The sequence below is a fragment of the Pungitius pungitius genome, chromosome 16 (genome assembly GCF_949316345.1).
Source record: "Pungitius pungitius chromosome 16, fPunPun2.1, whole genome shotgun sequence".
NCBI classification, from domain to species: domain Eukaryota; kingdom Metazoa; phylum Chordata; class Actinopteri; order Perciformes; family Gasterosteidae; genus Pungitius; species Pungitius pungitius.
The window spans coordinates 5,659,171-5,681,369 of NC_084915.1; the positions used below are offsets into that span (position 1 = coordinate 5,659,171).

The 22,199-nt window shown below is 42.1% G+C and overlaps 2 protein-coding genes across 2 annotated transcripts; one reads left to right on the top strand and one right to left on the bottom strand.

Annotated features, from left to right (window-relative positions):
- Positions 1 to 3,818: 3,818 nt before the first annotated feature.
- gusb (glucuronidase, beta) lies at positions 3,819 to 12,031 on the top strand. The gene is made up of 12 exons (XM_037468147.2): positions 3,819 to 4,102; positions 4,837 to 5,022; positions 5,161 to 5,342; positions 5,931 to 6,073; positions 6,206 to 6,393; positions 7,638 to 7,790; positions 7,959 to 8,137; positions 8,624 to 8,770; positions 9,240 to 9,324; positions 10,602 to 10,778; positions 10,940 to 11,075; positions 11,490 to 12,031. Exons 1-12 carry the CDS (start codon positions 3,893 to 3,895, stop codon positions 11,639 to 11,641), a joined length of 1,938 nt encoding a protein of 645 aa, XP_037324044.2. The 5' UTR covers positions 3,819 to 3,892; the 3' UTR covers positions 11,642 to 12,031.
- A 714-nt stretch (positions 12,032 to 12,745) lies between these two features.
- Positions 12,746 to 21,730, bottom strand: vkorc1l1 (vitamin K epoxide reductase complex, subunit 1-like 1). Its single transcript, XM_037468148.2, has 3 exons — positions 21,444 to 21,730; positions 18,709 to 18,818; positions 12,746 to 16,818 (listed from the first exon to the last, which is right to left on the bottom strand). Exons 1-3 carry the CDS (start codon positions 21,665 to 21,667, stop codon positions 16,592 to 16,594), a joined length of 561 nt encoding a protein of 186 aa, XP_037324045.1. The 5' UTR covers positions 21,668 to 21,730; the 3' UTR covers positions 12,746 to 16,591.
- Between the last annotated feature and the right edge of the window lie 469 nt (positions 21,731 to 22,199).

The window sequence follows — 22,199 nt, forward strand, 5'->3', positions numbered from 1 at the left end:
GGCCATCTGCCCCACTTTAACCAGTCTACTTGGTTGCTCTATCCCACTAAAAGAAATTAACTCGGTCAATAATAACTCCGCCTCTTGTTGTTCACAAAAACACACAAAATGGTTCTATTAAACACAATACAACTTAACATTAACCTTCTTGTGAATAACAACCTACCCAAAACATTACCTCCACCGTGAATACCTTTAGTGTGATCTTTTAAGTGGTAAATCTACTTTTACTTACATTTATCTACATTTTTACATTTAATGACTTAATTGAGTCACAAGGAAATCTGATTAAAACACTTGTATTTTTATGCGCCCAAAAAGCCCTTTATTCTTAGAAAACCCCAATGTGTTTTTCATGTTTACTCTTTGCCATTTTATGCCAACATTTGCCATTTAACAGGAGATAAAGGAAAGATAATGAGGAGGGAGACAGAGAAGGATTAACAAGCAACAAAGATCCACAAGTGGAACTATGGTCCTCGCAGACAGATTGGTGGTTTTACAGCCAAATATTACTACATTAAAAGGTCAGTATTACTATATAATATAACTATCACTATGGTGGATAGTTTAATAGTTTTGCAGTAGACTTCCTAGAATCGTAGAATCCTCCTCAGTTGAGACCCACAATTCAATTAAATTCATTTTATTTTGTATAGCCTTAAAATCGCAAATTACAAATTTTCCTCAGAGGGCTTTACAGTCTGTACACATGCAACATCCTCTGTCCCGAAACACTCACATCGGCACAGGAAAAACTCCCCAAAAGGAGAAAATCAAGGAGAGATCCCCAAAGAATGAAAGTTAGCAGGGTCATTGTCATTTTAATTAGTGAAAAGGTGAACATTGGTGCATAAATTTGTTTTTGACCAATAACCAGTAATATTATAAAAACTACTGTGGATTATGTCCACGTATGAAAAGACAATGTGGTTGATAATGGACACTTTACTTCCGTGTCGCGGTTCTTTTCTCTTAAATGTGCGACTATGCAAGTGTCTGGCGCCATCCAGTGTAAAGGTATCAATGTTGCATCCGGGTGTGACGCTTTCAAACCAGTGCGGTGTGCATAGAATTCTGTTGATTATTCAAATAACTGCCTGATTTTTAACGACATTGAAATGTTGCCAGGTCCAGGCTTTTAATTTACTTAAGACACACCGCGCTCACTTTTCAGATTCCCCTGTTTATAGTACAATTAAATGCAGGGCTGGACCGGGACAAAAAAAGGGCCCTGGCATTTTTGCTCAGACCGGCCCCCCACAATCGGTCGGACACAACCACCAACCAGTACACTATCCTTGCGGTCCCTGTAGATCTGCATATCTACTGTTCCGTTCCCAAAAACCCATACAAGGTTGAGAACTACTGTAAGTGCCATGGACGGTAATGTCGGTAATCAGACAGTCGATGGACCCCATTGACTTCCATAGTAGAAAAAAAATACTATGGAAGTCAATGGGGTCCATCAACTGTCTGATTACCGACATTCTTCAAAATATATATTTTTGTTTATCAGAATAAAGAAATTCATACAGGTTTGAAACAACTTCGGAGTGAGTTAATGATGAAACAATTTTTGTGTGAACTATCCCTTTAAAGAGCACAAACCCCTCTTTAATATGACACCAAACAACATTTACCTCTAATTGTTGAGATACTTCCCATAAAAAACCTACACAAACAAATTACTCACACAAAAAGTCCTGATAATATATATACATATACACAATTTAGAGTATTCACTTGCCGTAATATTGCATATTGATGATATTGGAAATTCAAATGAAACATTATAAAATATCTAGTTAGTCGAATATACAGCTTTCAAAATGCAAAGCGGGTTTTTAACCCCCCAAAAAACATGCGTTAGCTACCTCTTCTAACGTGTAACTCGTTGGTGAGTAATAATTAAAATAATCAAATGGCGTCATTTCAGTTTTTTTCTAGAGAAGAAGGGCCGTTGTCGGACGTTATGAGTTTTAAATGGTTACATTAGAATATCCCAAGTTGCAATTGAATAAGTGAACTCTCAACTCTGCTCGCTACAAAAACAGTGCAAAATAGCTTATGCTGAGTTATTTTACTTTAGCTGAGTGGCCATTGCAGTCACTTTTAAGTGACAATTTGACAAATGACAACCTGACACTCAGACTTTATAATAGCAACAACCGACAATGATAATGTTTGTTGTTATAATATTCATTAATTGAGGTAACTGTTAAATCGTCATCATCTTGGTTGTGGCCCAGCCAGGTCCACACACACTATCCTCATGCACCGCCCTGATTAACACTCCCTCCCTGTTCATGGAGCTACCTGCTTGCTTACCGTTTCAATGACACTCTCCTGCTCACTCTGCCCCTCCTGGACTTCACTGTCACACTGACACCTGCTGCACCTTCTCCTCTGCAGCCTGCGAGCTAGGTTTGCCAACCGTCCCTTATTACCCGGGACATCCAGAATTATGGGCAATTTTGATTTGTCCCGTCCGGGACAGCTCCAGTCCCGATTTCCATTCACAGCCTGCTAAGTCAATGACATGCGAAAAACTCCCGGTTGTTGTGAAGTTGTGGCCCATCAGACCAGTGTGCGCGCGGGGGCCGGGTGGCCAGAGCGGAGGATGTGAGGTTGTGCAAACCCGGCCGCCGACTGCTAGCACCCCCCCGTCAGCCCGCGAAAGTGTCCCTGATATGGGGTTGGGAGAGTTGGCAACCCTACTGCGAGCCGCAAGCACCGCTCTCGCTGTGGCTAGTCACCTCTCCTCCTCCATGTGCTATGTTCACCTGCTGTTTCTGCAACATGTCATCAGGTACTGTAGTAGTTTTGGAAACTGAAGCTACAGCACTAAACATGTCGGTTATTTATGAACATGTTGAGGCATCATCCTCTAGATATTTTTTTGGCCCGCAATTTCTCCGCACCCCCCTTACGTTTTTGTTTCTCCATCTTAATCCACACATTTCTTTCTAGCTCTGAGTCACTGAATGCATCTGACTGACACACGGAGAGGGAGGGGTGGAGCCCGCTAAGAGATAATTGGGCCAGCCCAGTGTCAGTATGGAAAATGAACCAATGGGCCGCTGTCCCTGCTTTATGGGCCGGTCGAAAGCAAAACATTTTTTTTTAAATAAAATGTTTTTAACGGCCTATCGACCGGCCCCCAAGTGCGTCGGCCAACCGGGCATTTGCCCGGTATGCCCGATTACCAGTCCAGTCCTGATTAAATGTGACAAAACATTCATTCATTCAGTCATTCCGACTGTACCTAAAGGCGACGCGAGAATGACGGTCACATGACTTCGGAACCAACCACGTGATCGAATCGTCTCCGCGTACCTGCTCTCCGAGTGGGTAACAAGAAGAGTCGCCAGACAGTGTTGCCAATTTAGCAACTTTGTTGCTAGATTTTTTAAACAACAGATGTAACTATTTAAAAATATATATTTGGCCCTTTTAGGAACTTTTGTAAAGTGACTCAAATGCTCAAATTCACGCATTTTCCTTCTAAATGACCCCAAAACAATATGTGCCTGGCTGCAAATGTCATTATGAGTGACTTCAACAGCAGGCGCCCAGCTCGTGCACAGGCAGCAGCCTGGAGACATCTGGAAAGAGATGCCGAGTGCTCACATCATTATTTGAGGATCCTTTGATGTATACATGTATACCTTATTTACCTTGTACCTACCAAAATGCTTCTCAAACAATAATTGTTGCCATTGCCGAGATGGACAGTCGATTTGACGTATTATTATTTTGTATTCTACGTAGGCACGCAAGGTTTAAGTTATTACGTAATGACATCATCACGGAATGACATCACAACGTCATTTAGCAACAAGCCTCCAGCAACTTCCCCGGAAATGTTGTTGGCAACACTGCGCTCAGGATGCTCAATCCCGAAACACTGTTCCGTTGTTTGTGCCTGTTCGCTGCGTTTGAAGCGGCATGTCTGATGGACACCGGCATGCTCTTCCCCCGGGAGTCCCCCTCCCGAGAGGTGAAGGAGCTGAACGGGGTGTGGAACTTCAGGGCGGACAGGTCCCCGGACAGGAACCAGGGCTTCGACCGGGCATGGTACAAAAGTCGCCTCGCAGAGGTGAGCACGACGGGGGCTGAGAAGCACGCAAGTTATTCCAGGAAAAGACCAATGCATATGTTTTAGGATGCTAAATAAGTATTTCTGCTGTACAATTTTAGAGATTTTTCCAAAGTAAAAGCCCTATTTTTGCAAGTTAAAAAATACAAAGACTAATTTGTGTGTTAAGGACCTCTCTGACTACTAGGATGTTGAAAGTATTTTACTGTCAAGTTAAAACCCCATATTTCCAAGTTCCGGAATTTGTTGTTTAAATAGCCTTTATTCCGGTTACATGTTTAATACCATAAATGTCAGCATATACGTACACTAAAATTCAAGCGTCTGCTGACCGCAGTCTCCATGAATGCTGACGGTGATCTGAGACACTTAAAATGTCTCGAAGTCAAGACGTGAACATATTTCTTGATTTTTTTTATTAAATGAAGTTGAATGGGCCTTTTCTACTTTGTAATAAAGACAACATCGTTTTTTACAGGCACACTCAAGTTCCTGGATCCCTTCATTATAATACCACAGATAAAAAAAAGTCCAAAGATACGTGTCTAATTTTAACCAAAAATATATTTTGACTTTGTTTACTTGTGATTCTTGTGATTTATCGTGTGGGGTCCTCATCCAGAGTTTGGGACCCAACTGTTAATCCCAGTTATTATTTCACATTTATTAGTCGCTGTAACTACAAGATCGAGTTATAACGGTTGCGCTTTTCATTGATGTTTCGTGTTCCGTAGACTGGGCCAGTGATTGACATGCCAGTTCCTGCCAGCTACAATGACATCACCCAGGACCCCACGCTGAGAGATTTCATTGGCTGGGTTTGGTATGAGAGGGAGGTGGTGGTGCCTTCCCGCTGGATCGCCGACAAGGGAACAAGAGTCGTTATCAGAGTGGGAAGTGCTCACTATTATTCAGTAGTGGTGAGTATAGCGCGTACCTTCCCTATCCACTTTGGTCAGAGTAAAAGAAAAATAATCGTCCTCATATCTAGCTTTTTAAAATATGATCCATTTCACATCACCAACTTCTTGTAATACTGTGTCCACTTTGCTTTGCAGTGGGTGAATGGGGTAAAAGTGACGGAGCATAAAGGGGGTCATCTTCCTTTTGAGGCTGAGATAGGTGCTTTACTACGCAAGGAGCCTACTCAGCTGTGCAGGATCACCATCGCTGTCAACAATACTCTGTCTCTGGACACTCTTCCTCCAGGAAGTATCCAGCACATGACCGATCGAACCAAGTAAACGCCGTCTTTTTGATCATGAAGTGAAACGCTGACGAAATCAAACTTCCTCTACTGTTTCGCTTGATGACGCCACGGATGTGAAATGCATGGAGCCGTTTATTGTAACATGACTATTTTCCAGTATGTGTCAAGAGTTGTCTCACCAATCGATCTGCAGAGTCACATCTCTTGTGTAAAATAATCTTAGAAATTGCATCAAGATCTTCGAATGTGTCCAAATCTTTTCTAATGAAAATGAATAGGTTGAATGTTCAAAGTTCTTCAAAGTAGACAAGTCATTTATACTTTCCACAGATCACAGCACTTATACTTAAATCTTATATCTTTTAAGTATGTATTCCTATCTTTTTAAAGTTTTTAGAAATTTCTGTAAATATTGTGTGCTTTTCAGCCCGTATTATAATTTAACATTTCTATATCATTACTCTTGGTACTAATCTTACCAAGCTTCTGTAAAGACCAGGTTTTTATTTTTTTCTGAGAATGCAACCATTTCTAGTTCATGTTCTATTTGGGCGGGATAGAATGTGTGTTATGTTGCTCGTCCCTTTGGATAATGAGGAGAATGTATTTGCTCAACAGGTATCCTGAGGGCTATTTTGTGCAAAACTTCAACTTTGATTTCTTCAATTATGCTGGCATACATCGCCCTGTACTGCTGTATACTACACCTAAGGCTTATGTGGAAGACATCACCGTGGTAACTGACTTCTTGGATAACACTGGTAAATTAATGCTTGTGATTATTATAAAAATACTTCATTTTAAATCCTTTCAGAGTAGCTACATGTCATGTTTGTAAACTACCAAAGAGCAGTTATGTGACACAGTTCAATGTTCTTTCCCATTCATCTCAGGCCTTGTCAAATACGAAGTATCAGTCCAAAATGCCCCCTCGGCCACCTTCGAGATCACCTTGATGGACAAAGATGGCCACTCCGTTGCCTCCTCTGCCAAGCCGTCCGGAGTGCTCAAGATAGCGGATGTCAATTTATGGTGGCCATACTTGATGCATGAGAACCCAGGTTACCTTTACTCTTTGGAGGTAAGACCAGGGTTCGAAATGAGGTGGGTCTGGGGGGGTCCTATAAGTCATTAGGGACCCCCTATAAGAATTTATTTTTAGATTTTGGGGGCCCCCGACAAATATTTTTAACATTAAAAATGATTGTGAAAAGGTCTTTAGTGACGTTTTATATACATAACAATAATTATTTTATTTCCTAGCGCGATTGGGCAGCAATCAGGGCAGCCAATAGCATCACAGATAGTTGTTGTGGTCTAAGGCGCAGACACGTAGGTTATTGTTAAACGAAGCCTCACAAAAAGTGAAATCCCTCATGAAAATGCTGTAAGTGCTTTGAATATGTTTATATCTCCATAATAATTGCTTATTAGAGTAAAATATTTGGAGTTGGTGTTCCATTAACTAACTTAGATACCCAGTGTAACATAAGGATTAGAAGAGTTTCTTGCTGTATGTAAATGAAGCCAAACAACCTGCCAGCTAACAGCAGCACATTCACAAACATATTGCTGAAAATCTACAAAACGCATCACAAATCCATTGCAGCGTTCACAATTTTATAAGTGACCACCACATCACAACCACGTATTAAAACATGTATTCAAGAAAATATATTTTAAAAAAGATCGGAGCGATCGGGATTCGAACCCCGTGGGTCAAAACATCCTAAAGCCAACAGCTATGGAGAGTCACAGGCTTTCCTGTGCGGATTTAGTTGAGGATTTTAAACCATGAAAAACATCCCAAGACCATTATCCCACCTTCAAAATATGTCAATATAATTTTGCCTGCAGTATATAGTGTAGCAAGGTAGTCTTCAGTATTTTTTATAGTTACATTTTAGGGGACCCCCCAAGAGTCCTAAGTCATTTCGAACCCTGGGTAATACAACATGTTTCTTTAAGGTGTGGGTCGCATTTCCACTAGATATCAGGCAATTGGCTTGAGAAAGAATAATAGGTTATTGATAGAAGTCGGGCATTATAAGGGTGACCATTGTTTAAAACAAAGACACGCATGCTTGGAAATGTAAAGATAAAAGGAAAAAAAGACATATCCCAATTTGACCCTAAAAAAACCTCATTAAATTTATCTGCATTTATAGTTTTAATTCCTTTAGTCCTTTAACTTTGTCACCTGATATTTTTTTTGCACCATTTGGAATGCACTCAATGCAGTTGTTGGGTATTCAGTAAAACCTCTTCTCTTTGCAACGTCTGCTGAAAGAGATGTCTCCACCCTTTGCTGTCCCCCACATCTAGGTTCTCTTACTGGCTGTCGATGGGGGATCTGCTTACGACGATGTGTATACTCTACCAGTCGGCATCCGCACGGTCGACGTTACCAGCACCCAGTTCCTCATCAACAAAAAGCCCTTCTACTTCCACGGAGTAAATAAACACGAGGACTCTGATGTGAGTACCGCTAGTGTGAAGTAAGAGCTTCAGCAAAAGACACGTCCACTGTCAATCAATCCAACAGCCTCAGATCATTTATACCCTTCTGAAATACTGAACTTGTGTAGAAAAGGAAGCTTCGGTCCAATAATCCAATTGAGACTTCCTCTGTTTACTGTGTTGTAGATCCGAGGTAAAGGCTTGGACTGGCCCCTCATGGTGAAGGACTTTAACTTATTGAAGTGGTTGGGGGCCAACTCGTTTCGCACCAGCCACTATCCTTATGCAGAGGAGATCTTGCAGATGTGTGACCGCCACGGGATCGTGGTGATAGATGAGTGCCCGGGCGTGGGCATCAAAGACATGTAAGTGTCCCTGCTTCCATCGCTGTGACCTTTTTAGGTGTGTTTGAGGGTTCACAGTAGTATCCCAGTATATAAGAACACAGTCCATGTGCTGTCTGTTAAACCTTCTAACTGATGTGAACATCCACAAAAATATACCGTAAAATCGCACACTGTCTTGGTTAGGATTGTGCAACAGTTTTAAGTGATGTTGACACACTCCAATGGAAATGAACAGTGCACACAGGTCTACAAAATGGATGCATTTGGTAAAAATGCTTCAGAATAAAAGAAAAAAAATGCGGGTTGAGTTAAGAGGTTAAAAGGTAATTATGTAAGGTCACAAATACAATTTGACCTCTCCCTGCTGTTTTTGCATACAGATGTTAAGGTGGATTTTTTTGTGTGCTGGTCTGATCATTTGCAACCTGTAAATTGTGTTATGTCTGGCTTTTCAAACAATGCCATCAAGGTGTATGCTGTGTTATTTGTGCCTTGCTGCTGTAGTCGCAGTTTTAGTAACGCCTCCTTGAACCATCACCTGGTCGTCATGGACGAGCTGGTACGCCGGGACAAGAACCATGCCTCCGTGGTCATGTGGTCAGTGGCCAATGAGCCGGCTGCAGAAATGCAACCTGCTGATTTCTATTTCAAGTAAGTGCTGGCGGTTTTGTTTTTTTGATCCTCTCATCGTGCACAAGCTGACTTAACTTCCCCTTTTTGGATGCAAGGTCTTTCATTTTGCAATGATTTGTTAGGATGAAGTCAAACATTAATAAAGTATGACAATTTAACCTTTTTGTATGTGAGATGCTGGTTTGTGATTCAGTCATTAGGCCTACTCACTTCAGGCCTATCCTTTATTCTGATCCGTGGAATGCAGCAAGAGTAGACATGAAACTGCCCTGAACACACACAGCCGGAGCTCCGTTATAGCTTGAGGCTTCAGGAAGTACTGCTCGAGCCCCCCAGGTACCTGAGCAGTAGGGGTGAAATGTAGAGTTCACACACAGACTGTGCTCTGGCACACTGAAGTTGTAAAAGAAACTAAAGCCGATGGTGGTCATTATATAACGATGTAATCCTAAAAAATAACTTATGGGCGCTTTTGTTTTTCTTACAGGACCTTGATAAAACATACCAAAGAATTGGATCCAACCCGGCCCGTCACTTTTATCACAGACAGTAACTTTGCCAGGGATAAAGGGGTGAGTTTTATTAACAGTGAAACCCTGTAAAGCATATTACTAGTAATTATTTGTGTTGGTGCTGTGAAGTGGTGTTAATATCAGATAAATCTGAGGCAAATGTGTTATTTGCGATTTTGGGCTATACAAAATAAAATGAATTGAATGATTTGGGCAGGTAATGTAAACAAATGTGAAAGCCAGTTAGGAGTTAAATTTAGAAGCTAAATCTTGTATACAAATTATTTGATAATCCTTCTCTAGCATCGGCAATATAAATGCTCAGCATCATTCAATGTCATAGTGGCCTAAAAACATAATTCAGTTGCTTTTCAAATGAATGGCCGTTGAAAAGATAAAGGCGTCAAACTGTTGAGCCATCACGCCGTGCTTTGTGTTATTGATCTCAAACTATGTTGTTGATATGCCTCACATTCCTTTTATGTGATGAATATTTTTATCTTTTAGAGTGTACCCTGTAGCTTAGGTGTCTGACTACATTAGATTACATTTTGCTGACTCTTTTAACCAAAGCCACTTACAATAAATGCATTTTAACCATAAGGATACAAACTCAGAAGAACAAGAAACAGTGCAATTTTATAAGGCCGATTTACAACTTGTTATAGATAAGAGCCATTAACAAAAATAAGTACAATTAAAGTGCTACAATTTGTTGGTTAGGTTTTTAGTCAAGGTAGAGTCTAAAGAGGCGTGTCTTTAGTTTATGGTGGAAGATGTAAAGGCTCTCTGCGGCCCTGATGTCATCAGAGAGCTCGTTCCACCATTTAGGAGCCAGGACAGCAAAGAGTTGCGATCTTGTGAGTGTTTTGCTCTCAGAGAGGGAGGAACAAGCAGCTTGGCAGGTGCGGAGTGTGCGGGTTGGGATGCAGGGTTTGACCCGGTCCTGGATGTAGACTGGAGGAGTGGAGTAGTGTGGGAGAGTATAGGAAGGTTAAAGACCAGCCGAGCTGCTGCATTCTGGATGAGCTGCAGAGGTCGAATGGCGGCAGCAGGGAGACCTGCCAGCAGAGAACTACCTGCAGAGTATTTATTTAGCTCAGGGCGAATAACACAAAGAGAGAAAGCTGCCACTTCACAGTGAAAAGCATTCACTTTATTGTTATGAGAATACTGTTTTGTAAACGCCTCATTAGTTTATTATTACTACTAGAAAAAATGCTGCTTCATTATGAAAATGGGTATCATCACAGCACGTGTTCACAGCGAATGCTCACAAGCAACTGATCCAACTGTGTCTCTACGAGTCATGTTTAGTTCTTTTGTGTCGTCTCTAGGCTCCCTACGTGGACGTCATCTGCGTGAACAGTTACTTCTCCTGGTACCATGATCCGGGCCACCTGGAGGTCATCCCCATCCAGCTCAACACTCAGTTTGAGAACTGGTATGGAAAGTACCAGAAACCCATCATCCAGAGCGAGTATGGAGCGGATGCGGTGCCGGGGCTTCACAGTGTGAGGACTCGCACACACCCAACTATCGGGCTGTACCGGCCCAGACGTTGTTGTATGCCATGGCTGCAATGACGTTCAGGCTTTGCCAAACCTCAAGGCCGCCCACACCCGTCTTAGCTTATTTGTGCCGGGGTACTGAAGCTGTCTTTTTCTCTCTGCAGGATCCACCCGTGATGTTTACCGAGGAGTACCAGAAGTTAGTCCTGCAGAGCTACCACAACGTGTTCGACCAGAAAAGGAAGCAGTACGTCATTGGTGAACTCATCTGGAACTTTGCAGACTTCATGACTACACAAGGTACTGCAGTTGGAGAACACAGTGCCCTGTTAAAAAAACAGTTTTGTCCCAAATCACACTCTGCCCCTTTTAGTGTCCTAAGTTAATTCAGCTAATTTACAAAACATGAAACAAATCACACAGTGTATTATTTGAAGGCACCATTTTGTACACTGTGTCATCACTGTGGTTCCCGTTTCCGGGCCTTCTGGGAAAATCTGATTCATCAACTTGCTTCGCAGCGCATTTGCAAATAATTAGTCCCGAGCTGGATCACAGGATTTATATCTGATCCTCTTTGTGATTCGGCGTTCACCAAAAATCCAGATGCTATTTGTTTGTGTGTACGAATCTATTAAGCAGCCGCTTGAAAAGGTTCCTCTGTTTCTTGGCCCTGTGCGTGACGAGGCTTGTTGGTCCTTCTCGTGTCTGCAGGGGTCTTTCGCGTGGTGGGGAACAAGAAGGGTGTTTTCAGCAGGCAAAGGCAGCCCAAAGCAGCGGCGTTCATCCTGAAGGAGAGGTACTGGAGACTGGCGAATGAAACGGGGAAACTACCTCCTTGGACCAAGTACCCTTGCTCACTCTGACACCCTCTAGTTGCCGGTCAAGGATGGGCTCAATCCCATGTAAACTGCTCTGCTGGTAAAATTCTGCCAGTTTCTTGAAGCAGTTTCGTTGGTTAAAAGATTAAACCATCATGACATTCGGCTATGCCTCCTTAGTTATGAACAAAAGTCCCAACACCGTATTATAATGTGAATTATGTTGATATGGTTTCCTTATAATACCCACTAATTTAGTTTAGATTTTAACACATATTCCTATCTGGCAGGGCTTTCAGTTGCTGTCATAAAAAGCTCAAGGTCAATGTGATTTGCGATGCTGAATGCAATCGTAAAAGTTTTATTTTTTATGTGATCAAGATCAAGAGAAATTTTTATATGAATCGAGCCATTAAAGACAAATCATGAAGTCAATACGCAAACTGTATTTATTTTCCACTGAGCATTTACATTTTTACTTGAGTAGGTTGGTGTTTGATCTCCAAGTCACTGTGACTGAACGCCTTCAAAAGCTCGACATTTAGCTAAAGGGTTAAGAGACGCCGTGATTGTTGACGACAGCATGAGTGCATTACGGCTTCGGAACTATCCGTCACTGCATGGACCCTCGTCACAGGATTGACCTCCATGTTACAGATGGACCAATATTAAGACACCACTTTTAGATTACCGTCTACCAGCATGCAATGCAATGTGTTGGGACACATTGAAAAAAGTAGACCATTCACAACAATGTCCCCTGAAACAGATTTAGTACCTGTTCCCCTCCAATGGAGAACTTGGTGGACAAAATCGACGGCGCTCCTGTGTTGATCTACTTTATTCAGCAGTTTAATAGAGGGGCCGTGACAGCAAACACTAACTTGATTCTTGAACTTTGGAATAGCTTCACACCCAAATGGGCTTTGGATTTTGTCCACTCTTCCTTTGAACGCAGCCTAGGGAGGTTTTCTTTTCAATGGCCAGTTTAAAGAAGAGGAATGAGGAAACCTTTTAATGTTCAGAACTTATTATTCTTATTATTCTGAGACAAAGAAATCCTTCAGTAACCATGATTACATTAATCAGCAAATCTCAGTGTTACTTAATCTGTAACAGTAGATTTTTTTCAAATGATTTCAAATGTGCTAGTTTCAGAGGGAATGTTTTAATGGTAGATCGTTTCCACATGACAGTGACACAATTAAAAATGTTCTCATGTCAACCACAGGTTTTCCCTTAAGGTAAGATGGATTTGAACAGATTTTTTGCACCCTCCTACCATTCATGTAACACGTTTCCATGTAAGAAAAGACAGCATTTTAAAACATATTTGGCTATACAGAAGCAAACCCAGTAAGTTTTCCTCCAAAGAAATTTAATAAACATTTTATGCTGACACATGGATTTCTCGACCCCATCCCCCAACCCCTCATCTTTTTATATTAAAATAACCCAGAATGTTAACAGTCTATACAGCTAAAGGGCATAATTAGGATGACAAAAAGAACATTACAATCATGTAGTTAAAACTAAGTGTACTCTTAGCTAACAAACATGTCTTAGCTAGACAAAATAAAGATGATAATTTATATAGAGGCGTTCAGGAAGGGAAATGGGGTTGACCTTAGATTCGACAGGGCATTTTTGTCTGGCAATTTCTAAATTGATTAATGCATCAATACTGAATATCAACTCTTTTGGGGGGGGGGGGGGTGATTACCAATTTAAGTAAGGCATTTAGTGCCTGTTACAGTTACCATTCTTCATTTCACAAGGCTTTTACTGTTGCTCGTCTTTGGCTCAAGGCCTAGTGATCAAACAGAAGGCACTTTTGTTGGCATCAATGATGCAACTAACATGGCAGTTATACCTCAGGGCCTAAATGAATATTCATGAGAATGCAGTATTGATCGTTTGGACATTTAATCAGCACACGACACAACCAAAAATGTCAAACTTCTGGCTTGCCCTCCAAATTCCCATCGCATTTATTTTAACACGACTGCACAACTGGAATCATGAAGGAAAAGATGCCTCCTGAGCACTTGTCAGTTCTACGGTGGCCAACACTCACAGGACCCATAGCAGTAGCCAGTACTCACTGTGACTTGTGCTAGTGAACTCATAAGAGACTTGTCTCACATGTGAGTGCGCAGGCTTTTCCCCCCCAAACAAAGACAAAGTGCAGTTGTTGATCTCTTTCCGAGTCGAGATGAAACAGAATCTGACGCCAGCCCGACAAGGCAATACAGTACGCGGAAGATCCTAAAGACGACTTGCTGAGGAATGACGCAAACATTTGAATCATTCTATGGAAGCGTGTACAGTACGCTTAAAAAGGACTGCACTCGTTCCGCCAGCTTACCACCAACCGTGTCATATGATCATGTAACGTAACTGCCGACCATTTTACACAGCGGTGTCATTGCCCCCCCCCCCCCCCCCCCCACAAAGAAAGTGAAATGTGCTTAAAGGGGTACTCCACAAAATGTACACGTAAAGGTCTGATCACAGGGGTTTGCGGGAATCTACAGCATACTCAAACCTCTAGCCCAAAGCCAAACGGTGCGTCCAGTTGGATTGTGGGTATTGTAGAGCCCACGTTTTGACGAGACAGAAGACTCCATGGAAGAAAGATGGTTGTGCTGAATCAATTTTAAATAAGGTTATTAATGTATGCTGAAATGTTGGGAGTACTCCTTTAAGTTGGTATAGCCATCAGAGCACGACTGAGGTCTAGACTCAGTGCCAAATCATGTAAAACCAGTGCTACTGAAACCCAGTGGACAAACATTGACATATTGAACAGTAGATTCACTGCGAAGGAAGAAGTGCTGGAAGCATCTCTTAAAGTGTACCCCATCACACGGTGCAATGGATGGGATTGGCAGTCTTCCTGGTGTGTGGGAAAAACCAACGTAACAGCCTATGATTCAAAGTATATAGGTCACAACATGAATTAATGGTCAATTTCCCTAAATGTTGCAGGAATTTCCATTTTCATGGCCGATCGACGACTTGGTATGTCACCGCAGGAAGCATGTCACTGAGGTTACTTTCCTGGTAGTTGCTATCATCGAAACCTTAAACAACCCTCTGTCGGAGCGAAGGGCCGTGAAGACTTGCAGTAACGGGAACTATTAATAAGCCGGTTTAACACCACAGATAAATCACATTGTTACAGTTATTACTACGACTGTTTTTCGGGATCTTTGAGTATAAGATTGTCTGATGTCCCATGAAGTGTAGCATGCATCCGACGGGTAATGAACTTTAAATGAGTGGACTCTAGAGGGGACAGAGACAATGGTCTGACTCCGTCACACGGCGCTGGACTGAACAGGCCAATACTTGGATGTCTAGCAAATCCACTACCAGCAGTGGTTGCTTTACCCACCAATACTGGGACTTGCAAACCGTGCAAACCTCGCTATGTTAGAGACCATGAAAAGCATCGCTGTCAGCAGCAGTTTGTCTTCGAAAAAAAAACAACAGCGACCCGGATGTCTGTCCTCCTGGGTCCGAAAACCTCCGAAAGCGCACTGCCCTTTTTGTCCAGCAGGAAGTCACACGCCCCTTGACGCCTCTGCCGCCCGCTCATGTCTCCGGATGCCCCGTACTGTTCAATTGACATCAAATGTACACAGGCTGGACAGTGAGCAGAAGCCAGATGAGCCTTGAACACATTTAAAAGATGCCTCTGCCACTCGTTACACTTAATGCAGACGATCACAGTGTAGCAGCAGACGCTACCTCATGAGACTCTAATGGGGAGGGAGAAACACTTCACTGGTAACTTACAAAAACTGTGATCATAAAAATAAAGTCTCGGACCTGTGACAATACCTGGTGTTAACCCCAAATAAAAACAAAATTAAGAAACTAATGTAATTCACCCTAACACTCCTTTAGGCACATAAGTCTTTATGGGTCCCACTTGTGTGGAGGTCAGGAATGCTTTTCACACAACAAAAAACAAGAAGAAAAAGAGTGAGGGTGCCTTTATGCAAAGATGGGGAGAAAAATCCATAGTTCTGTTTGAAAGACGCAGAGGAAACGAGGGCCACTTGCAACAAAGAAATGACCTCGACACGGATCCCATCTTCAGACTCCTCCCCCTTACTAGTGACCGCTAGTGATGGATTTGTTTTGTTCTTGATTTACGGACGATTTTGTTGGGATTTTTGTTGGTGGGGTATTTCTCTTCATTTTTGCCGTTTGTGTCAACACCAAATCACAATCTAGCCTGGGATATTGCTCAGCAGCTATGTACAGAGTAGCAAAGACAAACAATCAGACTGATCTATACACAATTTTCTCACATTGTCCTGTGTTGATTTTTAGTGGTCCTCTTCATAAAAGAAACATACTACAAAGTGTAAACATGAAAACAAACTATTCAGTATAAATCTTAAACCTTTTGAACCCACCCGCCCCCCTCGTACTTGAACCAAATCAGAAAACTGTAGGATGACCTAATGTGTTGTCGTTTAATTTTGGGACACATTGAGTTTTAGTGCAGATCCGCCGTGCAGCGATAGGACGTCTCTAATCGTTTCAAGTGAACCCCTTTAATGTCCTGGCTTCTTCAAAAGAGAGCCTTGTTCAAAAGAGAGCCGTCCTCCATTGTTCGGTGGTGTGGATTTCTGCCTCTGCTTGCTTGGGTTGGTTGATGCGTTTCCCGTCGCACACGCACACACACACACGCGCACAGTCAGCCCCTTCCTTTAGTGAGTTCAATGTTAAATAAGGAAAAAAGGATTGAAAAAAAAAAAAAAAAAAAACGCTTACAACTCCTCCCGTGCTTGCAACATTGAGATGTCCGGCCCAACATTTAAGTTAAGTTTCCTTTTTTTTTTTTTCTTTTTAAACACACAGCAGAATAAACATGGTTTGGAAGCAAGGTCTCCTGGTGGCAAGTCAAATGTTCAGAGGTCACATTTCTTTTTTTTGTCTTCTGTTGTCGTACTTTTTCTTGCCGCTCCAGACAGCTCAGTCCTCCTTGACCTGAAGCTGCTGCTTCCAGGCCTCGTTCAAGTAAACCAGTCGCTTGTAGTTGAGAACAAAGAGAATGAAGTTCAGCGCGTACGTGGTGATGCAGATGATGCAGAAGTCCTTTAGGACAAAGTAGAGGATGTAGCCCAGGTAGAGCGAGCCCACCACCGACAAGATGGATGTCGTCATGAGAATAAGGGCGGCCATTGCACTGACAGTCATTCCTATGGCGAGAAACACAAACTAAAGCTTAGGCAAATGATCGCAGAGGAAACAAGGAAAAGGAGGCAACCCTAGAACACACAAATGACCCGACTAGTGCGTGGTTTTAGCTCCTCGTAATTACACACCGTTTAACCCCTGCCCGTTAATCGGTTTCACACGAGGTGCAGTAATAGTTTTAAGGCTTTCTAGGTTTCCTCTGTGTTTGTGTTTTTGATATTTGAATTAGGGGACACAGCAATTTGGCTGTTCCAGACCCAAAGTTTGCAATTGTAGGATCCTGATTTCTCTTCATACAGATTATGGTATGTCTGCGGGAGTCACACTCTAAAAGCATGACTAAACCGCACAGCTGAGGGCTGCAGAAGCTCATTGGGAAACCACAGAAAAAGTGTACTGACAAATACAATGCCGTACGGTCCAGTGGTAAAATGTAAGTACATTTAGTCAAGTATTAAGGCTAAATAGAATTTGGAACAGAAGCAAAAAAAACTTTGTTTATTCATCACATTTACACTTTATTAGTTGCTTTGACTATTCAGATCATTAAAACTAAATGGATTAATGAATAAATGGTATCAGTATTATTAGATTAAACTAGCCAGCATTGTATAAAGCAGTTAAAATCAGTCTCACCTTTATCAGCTGCAACATTAAAGAGACACATACATGAATGAATCAGTGATCCATATAAGCCAATATACTGAGTGATATTCTGAAATTTGCCATTTACTTTCAGAACTTGTGTAACAGTTTTTCTACATTGTTGTTGCATTGCTTGTACTTAAGTAATAGATCTGGGCGCTACATCCACCAATCACAACCAGATACTGTTGAAAAAATGGTAATACAATATGTTCTGTTCTGGGTTTGGACCATAGAAACCATGAGGTGGAATAAGTTAATCAATAGTCAAAAGATTTTAAGGATATTGATGGCCTATGCAGCCAATGTCACAATTCCTTAAATTTATACATGATTTTGATGATGTATTTTGTTTTGAATACCTCAATATATGAAATAACGGACAAACCAATATTATTTGGTGGTTATTCCGTTTGTTTATCCATTTATATTCTAAAGAAATTCCACAATGAGCTCAACAGCCTACGCTTTGTGCTTGGTTTCAACATTCAAGGGTACAGTACAATCATGTTTTGACAGTATTCAAATAGCATTGATCATATGTTAAACTTTTCATAGGCAAATTCGTCAAAGTCAAGTCATCCCTGCAAACTAATATTTAACAACCCAAGGCCATAACACTTATGAAACCACTAAAACGTGGTCTTGCCTCGAATAGGGAAATGTTGACCCGCTGCGGCGACTTAGCTTAACTGGACAACTATTGTGTCAGTCAAATGAGTGGTAACTGCTGTGGCTAAAAGGGCCTCTTGTACTGTGCCGGCGCCAGGTGGCCAGACGAGCCAACAGGCCACTCAGCCGGCGAAGCAGCATGACTGAGCTAAAACAAGTCAACCACAGGGGGGAATATTTATGGTTTAATTGCCACATTCAACTGGGACAAACACCAAAGAGTGGGGGGTACTGTTTGTAGAGTAACTATCAAGGTCTATTGATCATGTTCCTTATCCTACTACACTAGCATGTCAGCGCTGCAGCCTCAATAGAAATGAGTTAGAATGAAGTCCAAAGAACAGAAAGTATTGATTGGAGATCAGGTGAGCTTCAACAAATACGAGCCACCTGTACAGAGATTATTATATTTACATATGGCCACTAAATATGATGTAAGTGAGTCGGGGTCATACCTCAACTTTGGCAAATGCAGCAATGACATAAGAAGGCAAATTGTTGAATCAGCAATAACAGCTAATGTGAGAGCTAGGGAGACGTGTCACTTGTTGACTCTGAATAAAAGGACGTCTTACCTAGTAGGAGCTGAAAGGCATAAAAGGCAATCCCATAGACACTGTTGGGTTGATTCAGTGCATTGTCGTTTCCAAAAATGGAGCCCAGGAGTCCGAATCCTCGACCCCACCTGTACCACACCAAGACATCAGCAAAGAAGGCGGTGGATTTCAGGAGTACACAATGTAACACAACCAATAGCCCGGATCACAGCTGAAAACCTATGAAAATGAGTCAAACAAAACAAAGGGAGACGGGGTACAGCAGCCACACCCAGGTCTTCCGTCCTGGGGGATGTTTGCTTTTTAGCAGGATTGTGACCTTGGATAGGGAAATGATCATCTCCAGGAAACCCTTTTTGTCTTCTGTGACCTAGAGCTATGGATTTAGCTGACCGTTAAGTCTGCCGATTATTTTCTGGATGCATTGTTTTCTAATGTCAAAACACACAAGAGTCTGAGATTACATTTTCTAATGGATTTTGTCTGACCAATAGTCAAACAATATAGCAAACGCTGACAATTGGGTTTGTGTTGATCAAAAAGATAAATTCATTGACTAAACAAAGCTAGACTTTTTAGGAGGAAAACAAAGCTAAAGTTTCTTCACCACATGACGACCACCGTCCCGGCTTAAGAACGCCAGAAGAACTGCTTGCAGTAGGATTCTGTTCATTACCACCAACTTTACACCGAGGGAACACATTCGGTTTTCCGATTCGGCGATAGTCAAATGGGAGCTTTTGATCCGCTGTTATTTTTTTCATGTATCAATAGATTTCTTTAAGAAAGCCACAACCTCCAGGACATCAAAAAGAGAACTTCTTATTGTGTTTAAGCAATTCATAACAGTACGAGTTTGACTTAGTGGGAATATTCCAATTACTCAACATGTTCAGTAAATATATCTATGTACGTTCTCACATTGTCTGAAAGTTTTTTCTGCTTTGGGAGTGCATTTAAGTTATTGGATAATATAACAACTCATACATGTGCCAAGTAGTGATCCAGATTACGTGAATTCTACCAGCACATGAATCAATGAGAAGGTTCCACAGTTCAAGCAAGGTTGTTGGAAAATGCCTAAATATACACTTGTCTCTTAAAATATTGCGTCAGATTAAGTCAAAGTTATTCAGTATAATGTTTTGGGTGATTAATTCACTATGACATAAAATAAATGTATGTCTCATCTGAGGCTATACAGTGAAAGCATTGAGATAAGAGGCTGGTTAAATAACTTTAACTTTAATAGAAATACAGCTATACAGCCATAAGGGAAGAAGGCTATTAAAAGTTGGGGGTAATGTTTTAAAGTCTCTGTGCAAATATTTGATCATTTGAAGGTTTCTTTTTTGATAGCATGCATCTTTTAGTGTGAAATATGTTTAGAAATCTCATTCAATGATGACATACTACATTTCAAATACATTACCAAAGATGGAGTTCACACGTTAGGCCTTGATGGCTGAGGGAAACCCAGCTTGTTTAGACTAGTAGAAGAAACTCCTACACTTCTTCATTGGAAGACAAGTCTCTCCCATAGTCAGTCATTTATGCAATAATTGTGAACAAATTTGTCCGAATCGATTGCCAGACCAAGGCACGGCTGTCTCTTACCGTCAGACTGTGGATTGATTCACTCGCTCACCCTACAGGTGCTACACACGTTACATTTCACACGTTCTATTAGCATTCGTCCACGAGGCCTGCAATGACTCATTCGATGGGATTGACTAGAAGTCATCAAAAGTTTCCCACGGTGGAGCTAGTACGAGATCTTACGTTTCATAGAACTGTTATCTTAAGAGATTTTTGGGGGTGTGAGGGGGGTGGGGGGTTTAAATGATGGAGTTCTTGCCCAATCAAAGCTTAGTGATTAAACGAGCTCAGGTATCCCCCTGACGGACACATGAAGTTAGCCAATCCAAAACTCTAGCAGCCCAATTGTGTTTCAGTGACCATGCAGCTGTGTGGTACTGTTAGAAACACCGACTACACACTATAAAGCAGCCCTGTGACGATCCAGTCCCCTGACCTCTGTGCACTGCCCCCCTTGCTGAGGTGCAACGTTTGCCTTTAATGCGCTGTCCAGATTGACATTAGCATCGCGGCTAACGACAGCTGTGGGACAGCTAACGATAGCGCCAGCCGCAAGGTTAAAAAGTTACCCCAAATAATCGAACTTACATCAAGCCAGCCAACCAACGACCAGCCTAGTTTGGTGGGCGGAATGAATGGACTCATTCAGCAAACACACACATGCCACAATGACGTCGGTAGAGACACACTCTGGACAAGTTCTGTGCTAAAGTTGGTGTTATACGTGTGTCTCCCTTTGGCAAACGGTACGACCGGTCAACATCGGCACCGTATCGACTGATGAATTGATTGAATGAATGAATAGCAACGCGGACGGCTCGCTGTTGACAGCCAGCCGTCTCTGGCCAAGAAGTAACGTAACGTTACAACCCTATCAAACGGGTTGGGTAGCTAACGGTTAGCCGGGTTAGCTTCATTGAGCTAGATAGCTTATTAAATGACAAGCGCAAAGTTAACTTATTCCATTCGGGCTATTTAACGAGCAGCCGGCTCTCGGCACGCCGGCAGCGAGGGTCTGCGGTTAGCTTTAGCCTCAGCGGGCGGCCGGTGGACGCTAGCTGAGCGCAATGTGACAGTTTGAACCGCGCAGCCCTTCCCTGATGGGCACAATAGCGGGCAGCTCCATTGAGCGCTCTTTGCTGAATTCAAATTACCTTGAGCTGAACACTTTGGAACAGCTGATGGAGCTGCTGACGTCGCACATGGCCTTAAAACTCGGATCCCGAGCCTTTTCCCTCTCGACGTGAAAGGCATATAGAGATAACACTATGCCCAACAGGCAAACGAGGAACCTAGCTATTCTTTCCCACCGAGGGGTGGACACTCTCAGGACGGGCGCCGCCATCGCTCTGTGGCCTAGCTGGAGACACGCATACATACGCAGCCAGTTCGCCTGAGACAGGACTGCGACGTGGAAAAGCGTCAGGACGTGCCACACCGTCAGGGGCGGGACGCTGCGCCGAGGAACAAAACACATACAGAAACTCCGGCTTTCTATGCGGACACGTTTGGATCTGCTGATATCCACACAGATTGGATCGTGCAAATGTTTATGCGAACATTGTGCGTGCATTGTTATCTCATACCAGGGTGAGGCTTTGAGTGGAACCTGTTCTGCATAGTTACTGCATTAACTTTCACACGTACCAAACAGAAACATGAACACTATGTGCAGTGTAAATTATCACTATAAATTCCTTGGATGTACAAAATGCAGTCCCGAAAGGTATTTACGTACCCATTTGAAACACATTTTAATACCCAACATTTATTCGATAGGAATATTTAGTTTGTCATACATTGCATAGCATGTGTTTGAAATACGAAGCAGAAGGATTCAATCTAACATGATAAATAAGGACAACCACACTAAAATTAAGTGGAAAGACATTTAGAACAAGCACTAAAAT

Coding starts and splice junctions, on each gene's coding strand:
- vkorc1l1 (XM_037468148.2), bottom strand. CDS start 21,667: ATGTATGCGTGTCTCCAGCTAGGCCACAGAGCGATGGCGGCGCCCGTC. Junction 18,819..21,443: donor TCCAAAGTGTTCAGCTCAAG/GTAATTTGAATT, acceptor GGTGTGGTACAG/GTGGGGTCGAGGATTCGGAC. Junction 16,819..18,708: donor TGCCTTTCAGCTCCTACTAG/GTAAGACGTCCT, acceptor TTCTCGCCATAG/GAATGACTGTCAGTGCAATG.
- gusb (XM_037468147.2), top strand. CDS start 3,893: ATGCTCAATCCCGAAACACTGTTCCGTTGTTTGTGCCTGTTCGCTGCG. Junction 6,394..7,637: donor GTTACCTTTACTCTTTGGAG/GTAAGACCAGGG, acceptor CCCCACATCTAG/GTTCTCTTACTGGCTGTCGA. Junction 8,771..9,239: donor CCTGCTGATTTCTATTTCAA/GTAAGTGCTGGC, acceptor TTTTTCTTACAG/GACCTTGATAAAACATACCA.